General features: G+C 43.5%; 1 protein-coding gene and 1 long non-coding RNA gene across 5 annotated transcripts in view; one reads left to right on the forward strand and one right to left on the reverse strand.

Annotated features, from left to right (window-relative positions):
• The window catches only part of LOC121029945 (uncharacterized), a 44951-nt gene that overhangs the window by 8443 nt on the left and 27415 nt on the right, over positions 1 to 9093 (reverse strand). For 2 of the 4 annotated variants that reach the window (XR_005789997.1, XR_005789996.1), the window contains exons 1-3: positions 8079 to 8645; positions 4173 to 4257; positions 2744 to 2930 (exon numbers count right to left, since the gene is read on the reverse strand). This is a non-coding gene — a long non-coding RNA (uncharacterized LOC121029945). Of the gene's footprint in view, positions 1 to 2743; positions 2931 to 4172; positions 4258 to 4701; positions 6182 to 8078; positions 8646 to 9093 lie in introns of those variants that run through there. The other 2 variants (XR_005789998.1, XR_005789999.1) reach the window with 2 other exon arrangements.
• CALHM6 (calcium homeostasis modulator family member 6) overlaps positions 8785 to 9093 on the forward strand; it is a 5091-nt gene continuing 4782 nt past the window's right edge. Inside the window, exon 1 of the mRNA XM_040474437.1 lies at positions 8785 to 9093. Within this exon, the coding sequence (XP_040330371.1) occupies positions 8807 to 9093 (287 nt within the window). The 5' untranslated portion in view covers positions 8785 to 8806.

A 9093-nucleotide genomic window follows, 5' to 3' on the forward strand; every position in this document is an offset into this window, starting at 1 on the left:
TATATATATATATATATATATATATGTATATATAAAGAAAATGTGGCTCTAGGAGAAAAAATTAGAAAACAATGTTTCTAGTGTGTGTTGATTGCTGCTGGCTACATTTTGGCAAGACTTTATGACCTTAAGAAAGAACTGGTTGATTTGTAAGAAGAAATAACAAGGAATAGAAATATTTCAGAAAAATGAGGACTTGCAAAACCGGAAAACCTGACAGGTTTTATTATTTAAAAAAATTTTTTTTTCAACGTTTATTTATTTTTGGGACAGAGAGAGACAGAGCATGAACGGGGGAGGGGCAGAGAGAGAGGGAGACACAGAATGTGAAACAGGCTCCAGGCTCTGAGCCATCAGCCCAGAGCCCGACGCAGGGCTTGAACTCACGGACCGTGAGATCGTGACCTGGCTGAAGTCGGACGCTTAACCGACTGCGCCACCCAGGCGCCCCAACCTGACAGGTTTTAGACGCCAAACTCAAAGAGAGAATTTGGGGAAGCCTTGGAAGACCAAGTCCATTAAAATAAACTCATGGAAAGGCCAAATTAAGTGTGGCTTCTACACCTATTGGCAATACCTCTCAGTAAGTTCAGAACTTTGGCGCAAAGATAAAATTAAGGTATTCAATTGGCAAAGAGCCACAGAAAGATCAAAATAAAGGTGTAGCTTTCCCACAGAAAACTATAGTCTCAGGTTTACTCAGAGTACCTGTACTGGCAAGAGAAAAAGACAGGTATGTACAAATTAGTGGGGGCAGAGGGAAGAAGAGAGAGAATGGGGCAAGAAAGCAAAAGCATATAGTATATCTGAGAACTATGTTTTGAAAAGAACTGTGAGTAACAGTATTGGCAAATATATTTTACTGAAATCACAGACAAGAAGCTTACTAAAAAATCTGGGGAGACATTTACAGTCAAAGGAATCAGAAACCCAACTGGACTTGTGGTCTTCCAACATTGTACAAGTAGCACATGAACTAAGAACACTAGTCTGCTCCCAGAAGAGCATATACTCATTGAGTATGTGGCCAAGGACAGTAACATAAGAAGACTCTCCAGAGGGTAGAGTCGAGAGTCAAGGAACATTTTTCAACAGCCTTGTTTTGGGTAGAGGCCTTTCTGGTATTTGCCCAGAAACATAAGAGGTCAATCAGTGCCTGCTTCTGGCTTCCACTTTTCCCTTTCAGAATGGAGTATTTCTTGTGATTGTTCTGGTCCTATTCCTCCACTCTACGTTGTCTGTGGAGGGACAGATTAATCTATTACTGTGAGTTTATGGGTCTGTAGCCCAAGAGGGGCCACATGAAGACCTAATGTAGAGACTACCATGCACTACCCAAACTCTGGACTGTGAGCTCCATGTTTGGACTTCTGCTTTTTTGTTCTTTGTGTTTTTATTGTGGCGGGGGGGGGGGCGGGCGCGGGGCCGGTTAGAAGGGGTGGAAAGAAGGTTTGTGAGTTCTGGAGTGGGAAGAGGAGTGAAACAAAAGAGTAGCCTATAGTAGAACTGATGATCATTCCTTTCCTTCTGGCAAATGGAAAGATTACATGTACTTGTCCCCGTACAGTAAAGTGGACCACAAGAATTCACTCAAGTATTTAATAGCTATTGGGAGATCCCCACCCCCCAGGAGCTAGGGATCTTTCTGGAGCCTCTTTTATAAGAGCACTAATCCTACTCTTAAAAACTCTCATGACTTAAACACCTCAGAATGGCCCTACTTACTAATACCATCACTTTTGGGGGTTAGGGTTTCAATGTATGAATTTTGGGGGACATATTCTGATCACATCACTGTCTATAACGAACAGGACGAAGGAACAGAAAATATCTTGGAGACAGGATATTATGGTATTACCCAAACTTTCCCAAGATGCAAATGCTGCCTAGTAGAAGAATGTAGACACAGAGAAGATGATCTATATGTTCATCATTGAAAAGCAATCCCTAAAGAGGAGAGAGTTGCTTCCTAAAGGAGCAGAGTATGCAGCTCCCAGAGCTGGAGCAAGGAGAGTGTGGGGTTCCTGGGAAGAAGCCAAGACTCCGTCTAGAAGACAGTGGTGTCCCTCCAACCTGGCTTTCTAGTATCCCTGAAGATTATCTGTCAGTGTGTACAGATGAGAAGCCATTTCAATTCAGTAATGCATTCCCAGAGTGCTTTCTAATATCTGCCCCAACTTCCTCCTCCTTCCATGGAAAGAGAGTAGTGCTTTAATGGTATTTCTTTTCTTACTGTTCTTGCAACTTGGTAATAGCCCCCCAGGAAAGAGATCCTGGGATAAATTGGAATTCTTTTTACTAGGAATCACTTCTCTTTCCTTAAATCTGTTGCTCAGTTAGCAGCAGTTCCCAGCCTCCATTAAACAATATCTTAACTCACCAAACACTATTGGTTTTCTGGATTCTCCCCCGTACATACATGGTTTTTAAGGAAGCTAGAGCAAAACAGGTAGCTCTTGGAAACCCAGGAAAAACTTGTCTGGATCAACATTTAAAAGAAGCAATAGTGGTTTCTAAACTGCTGGAAGCTGAACTCCCTATTGCCCTTCAAAAGCTCCACAATCTAAACTCTCACCCACCTCCTTTCTTTACCACCTGGCTTTCCTCTCTGCCTTGTTTCTGTGACAGTAATGGATACATAGGAGACTCTACAGAGTAGAGCTGAAGCCCTCTCTGAAGGAGACAGATGGGTCTTTCCATCTTGTTTCCCTCAGAATTTGGACAAATGTCACCCAATCCCAACCTTTCCACTTGATCTTTTCCTCTTCGCCTCCTGCTGCTTTTTGCCACCTTCCAGTTCTCAAACACTCAGTTTCTTTATCTTCTATATTCTTCAAAAGCAGTCAGTTTCTCGCTATGATTTATTACTTTCGCCAGGGAGAGGCGAATGACTGGCATCCAGGCTCAGGGAGCAACCCTTGATAAAAGCCCTGTGTACAGAGAAGGGAGGACAAAGAAGAGCCTGTGAAAAAGCCTCTTTCCAGACTTGTTCCTCAGAGATTCTCCATTAGATCAAGACATTTCATGTTAGTGTTTTTTAATTGTAGAAGAAGCATATGCATGTTTTTAGAAGGCAAACAGTGAAGAAAGATATACAACCAATCTCTCTCCCTGCATTCATTCCCAACCCTCTCCGTTACTTCTCAGAGATAAACATTTGACAGTATTTTTTTAATGTTTATTTATTTTTGAGAGAGAGAGAGAGAGATGTGGGGAGGGACAGAGAGAGAGGGGGACAGAGGGTCTGAAGCGAGCTCTGTGCTGATCGCCCAGAGCCCCATGTGCGGCTCAAACCCACGAGCCGTGAGATCATGACCTGAGCCCCAGTCAGATGTTTAACCAACTGAGGCATCAAGGCATCCCTTGACAGTATTTTTTAATCTTGCAGAATAGCGTACACATCTGCAAGGGACATATATACATTTTCTTTTTCTTTCCTTTTTTTGCACAAATGTATGACAGGCAGAATTTTGGTTTGCCTTTTCCAATTAACATGTCAGCTCTGCTTTTTCACCATACTAGCACATACAGATCTACCTCAATCATGTGTACTTACTTTGTATTCCATTTGCATAGATGTGAGTGTTTTCAATATGTGGCGTATTTCATGTGACTTATTTTTTATCTTCTCTATCTTATTATTTTTAAGTAATCTCTATACCCAATGTGGGGCTTAAACTCATGACCCTCAGATCAAGAGTAGCATGCTCTACCAATTGAACCAGCCAGGTGCCCCTCATGTGATATATTCTTTTAGGAAAGACCTTCCACAACACTTTTTAAGTTCTCCATTAACGTAAATTTTTTTGAGACTTTGCGATAATGTTATTTATAATTTGAAGAAACCCAAATTTCCTCCTATTAAATTACTTTTCTTCTTTATTCTTGTCCTTTAATCTTATTTGCGATTCACCATTATTATCTTTGGAAATCCAAACCTTTCATCATAGTTCGCAAACTGGTAAACCAAATCGGCACGGCAGGGGAACTGAGGCTCGGGATGAAGCAAAGTGTAAGTAAGTGGCCATTGACCATGAAACTCTAGCACACAGTAAAATCACCTGTAAAATAATTTGAGTCGAGGGAAAAACATAATTTAATTTACCAAAATCCTTAATAGATATAGGTTCTAAGAACCACGGCGGGAAAACTACAACCTTTAATAGACTTACGGTGTTAGATGGTGACGATGATGATGACAACAGTGGTCCCAGCAAAGACTGGCCACATCTAGGTCCTCAGGGTTAAAATAATCATCTTTTGTAAAAAAAAAAAAAAAAAAAAAAAAAAAAAGTATTCTTAGTGTGTGAATCAGTGAATACTTAAAATTTTGTGACAGGTTTAGAAAATTCATGCTAAGAAAAAGAGAAAATAATCCGTAAAAAGGTTACTTGAACCGTCATGGGATTGCCATTTAACAAGCGACATCCTGTGCCTGGGGAAGGGTATGATCTTTCCCTCCTTCGGCTTTAAACTTCCACTGGAAGAACTTTTATAAACATTCAAAAATCTTCAGATAATATCAGGTTAAGATTTTCAAATACACAACATAAATAATAAATCCATAAATTACAGCGCACAGAAAGGTACTCTCTAAGATTGTCAGATTTTTCTAAATTTACGTGTTATTTTTGGCATCTAAAGTTTTGTCTTGTACATGGTGGATACTTAAAATATAGACAAATTTTGATTTGACTTTACTTTCGTGGGCGGGTCTTGGGGCCGGGATCAACACATTGCTAGAACCCAGCAGTCATATTCCAAGCAGGGTCATACCAGTAGTCTGAGTTCTCAGGAAGACTACAGAGAATAATGTTTGAGAACTAGCTCACTCGAAGATGACTAGAAGGAACTTTTCCATTCAGTGTGAAATTCTTTCAAGAGTTTCTTTTCCTGTCTCTTCCATGAAATTTTTTGTGGTTTCTGAAACCCATTCCTGACAGTGGTAATGAAAGTGCTGAGAAAGAAAGTATTACAGTTAAAACAAGACAAAACAAACCCCATAACGATTGGTTTTCCAACATGCTTACCATGAGAATCTCTCATGCATTTTTTTAAAAGCTAAAGTAAATTGGTGTTAAATTACAGATTTCCCAAAGTGTAAAGGTCTTTCAAATATTATTTAGTCTACTCTCAAGAGAAAATTCTTGAATCCTCTCCACACCATTAGGATGTTACTCTATTTCCACTAAACACTGAACTTCTCAGCAATATTTTCTCCAAACGGAGCTGGGTATAAAGGGCTGAACCATCTTCAATAGACTCAGAACTAGAACCACCCGCTGCTCCAGAGATGGCAGGGATAGATATCAGGGTACTAGACTCACCTGCTGGTTCTGGGAGAAAATTCAGACTGGCAGGCAGAACCCAGACTCACAATTACGGTAACCTGTAATAAGTGCAGAGTTGGGGAGTACGGTGGTGGCAACCCCAGGAGGTAGTGTTTGGAGACATAAGCTGATAGGATAATCGGTCAGGAAGCAGCTCAGTCTGTAATGAGGTTCAGGGGCAGGGTTCTCAACCACATACTCTGGTCTATAAAGCCCCTAAACCCAACCATTCACCTGCACCTCTGCCCTCAAAATGTGCCAACTTCCTTTTCACCTTTAATGTCCCATCACTCTGGCTTTCTTTCCAACCACAGAATGCCAAGATACCTTGAACCCCAGAGCCTTGGTCATTTAGATGGACCCTTAAATGTCTTCCCCTTACAAAGGCTTTTTCAGGAGACTCTCTACTACATGATTCCATTTTAATTATTTGCATACCCTTGAGACTTGCCTCCTCTATCTATCTCCTCACTAATATAAGCTCAATGAAAGGAGGGTATCTATTTGTGTTATTCCTTGTGGTACCCAATAATACCAGGCACTTTTATTAAGTTCCTATCATATCATGGGGGCTTATTACACATTTTAGATGAGCGACTGAATGAACAAATGAACAAATAAACTGTTAATAAACAAATTAGACGGATAGGGGACTGGCAAAATGAAAGTTTCCATAACTAAAAAGATATGAAACCAAATCCTTGACTAAATAACAGGAGCTAGGGAGACGAGGAAGGCTGTCACCAGATGCGAAAGTCTTGATAAATGCAGGGAATGAGCACGGGTGGCAGGAGTGAAGTGGGGGAGGAAGTTGTGCTGAATAGCTTGACTCTCAGTGGAGAATAAAGTATTAGAAGATGACAGGAGGGGCGCCTGGGTGGCGCAGTCGGTTAAGTGTCCGACTTCAGCCAGGTCACGATCTCACGGTCCGCGAGTTCAAGCCCCGCGTCAGGCTCTGGGCTGATGGCTCGGAGCCTGGAGCCTGTTTCCGATTCTGTGTCTCCCTCTCTCTCTGCCCCTCCCCCGTTCATGGTCTGTCTCTCTCTGTCCCAAAAATAAAATAAAAAAAAAAAAGTGGAAAAAAAATTAAAAAAAAAAATAGAAGATGACAGGAAAGCCTGGGTTTGGACATTGTAATGGGAGAATGCCAGCCAACCCTCCTCCTTGTTTTGAGAAATGTGGGAGAATAAAATAAACCTCACTCAAGAGGACAGAGCGGGCACATTTTAGTTTGGTTACAGTTAAGGGAGATTTGGGTAAAGCCATCTGCATAAAGGTGTATATAAAAGAATTTGTTCATGGTGATATATGGAAAGCAAGAAGGGGGAGGGCAACATCTTTAGGAGACGTGTGGTGGGAGTGAAGAAGAGTCTAGCAGTAAAAGGGCAGAATCACCTGAAGGACAATGGGAGAGAAAAAAAAATTTTTTTTGAGATGTAGGAATAAAGAGATGATAGTCACAGAAGAAGCGATGTGCCTCAAATACGGACTTTTGCTGCAAGTTTACAGGGAGCCCAGCAGTACCTGGTTTAATCTCAGAGAAATGGTCCCCAACTGTCCTGCATGACAATTTAGACTCTGATCTGAGGGTAGCTTCTTAAGACTCACACAGAGAGAACAGCTTTTCATCAAAATGCTAGGGAATGGTGATTTGGGGCCAGGCACCGGTACTGGGAGGTTGCTAAGAAGGCAAGCTGGACTAAGAAAAGAATAATACATTTCTTTTCCGTGCTCTAACAGTCCACATGGTTCTTTAGCCTACTTACTCTTCCCAGGTGAATAAGGCAAACCTGGTGGACGGGTGCTGACAGTAACCAGTTCACTATGACCTGTCCACCCAGACTCCATAACCAAATACCCTCCTTGTAGTGAGGTGGACCTCAAAGGGCACAGCAATTCTCCTAAGGCAAGAGGGGATCATCGACTCACTGAATACAATCCTTGGTCTAAAACTGAGCATTAATACGCATTCTTAAATCATGTACAACACAGTTATTTGTTGTCTCTTCCCAGCGTTGCGATATAAGAGGCAATCCCTCACATTAAACATTCATTCGGGGCGCCTGGGTGGCTCAGTAGGTTAAGCGTCCAACTTCAGCTCAGGTCATGATCTCACAGTTCATGAGTTCGAGCCCCGCGATGGGCTCTGTGCTGACAGCTCAGAGCCTGGAGCCTGCTTCAGATTCTGTGTCTCCCTCTCTCCCTGACCCTCCCCCCACTCATGCTCTGTCTCTCTCTCTCTCTCTCTCAAAAATAAATAAACATTAAAAAAAAAAATAAAAAAAACATTCATTTAATGGGCACACCTTATATATAAAGGTGTTTTACATATGATACTCAATTTACTTATCTCAACAATCTTGAAAAGTGAGGACTATTCTGCTTTTACAAATGGGGATGCAGAGTCTCAGAGGGGCGCACTTATTAAATACACGCACAGACACGATGCACCTGACTCCAAAGCCTATGTTCTTTCAAGCACCTCTCACCTCACTCTGCAGCCACACACCAAAATGGCTCAATTTCACCGAAATGGTGACAGTTTGAGTCAGAGCAATGCTGCTTTTTGAGAAAGGTGGAGGAAACAACATGTTAGTTGGATGTGGCAGCAGTTGGAATTTTGGGGGTTCAATCAGTGTTTTCCGAATAACCATGTCTCCGCTGCCTCAGCACCCACCTCTGATCACCTTGGTGGTCACTGAGTAAAAATTGGACATTTGTCAAAGTACTGACAATGCTAGCACATACCTGGGGGGATAAAGGAGGCAGAAGTCAATACAATATATCCAGTCTAACGACCTGTGGGAGATGAGAGGAGAAGTCCGTGTGAATTACGCTGGTGATTCTGTCCAGAAGGAGAACAGGAGGCGAACAGAAGATCACGGAGGTACCCTAACTTGAGCTGGGCTTTGTGGTGATTTCGCTTATGAAAGAGAAACTAGAAAATTTGTGCTTGAGTAATGTTTCCCGTAAATGACCGGGTTTTTTCGTAATCATTTGATCTGACTTAGAGTTGGCTTAGGAACTAAGTAGGGTGGCTGCAATAAGGGAAGATGGAGTGTTTTCCTGTCTGCCCAAATACAATGTATTCTTTTCATTTGGGTAGCTGCATTGAATCAGGATGCCAAGGAAAGCCCCCTAGTTTCTTATAAGTTGGGGGGAAACAAAGGTAACAATGGAATGGGGTCTATCCTCAGTCAGGTTCCTGAACTGCGAGAGAGGAGTCACCAGGGTCCTGCGGACGTCAAAGGTGTGTGTTGGCCACAGCTGCTCTGCCTGAAATAAGAAAGCGAAAGCTCTCGGAGCCCGGAGAGGCCCTTTCCCCCTGTCCGGAAGCTGCTGCTTCGCAGAGTGGGAAGCCCTAGACCTCAGTCCACCCAAACCACTGCAAGCGCGGGGCAGTGAAAAGTGCAGGGCGGTGAAGAGGCAGAAGCATCCGGCCCCGTCCAGGGCACCCCGTCCACGGCACGAGGCCCATGGATAAGTTTCAGGCCGTGCTAAACCTGCACCTGCAGCATCCCCGCGTGCTGGGCTACGGCCTGGTGACGCTCCTGACGGCGGGCGGGGAGCGCCTGTTCTCCGTCGCGGTGTTCCAGTGCCCCTGCAGCGCCGCCTGGAACCTGCCGTACGGCCTGGTCTTCCTGCTGGTGCCCGCGCTGGCGCTCTTCCTGCTGGGCTACGTGCTGAGCGCGCGCACCTGGCGCCTGCTGACCGGCTGCTGCGCGCGCGGCGCCCGCCCCGGGGGCTGCGGGCCGCGGCTGCG

The sequence above is a fragment of the Herpailurus yagouaroundi genome, unplaced genomic scaffold (assembly GCF_014898765.1).
Source record: "Herpailurus yagouaroundi ecotype Mexico unplaced genomic scaffold, PumYag 139, whole genome shotgun sequence".
Classification (NCBI taxonomy): Eukaryota; Metazoa; Chordata; class Mammalia; order Carnivora; family Felidae; genus Herpailurus; species Herpailurus yagouaroundi.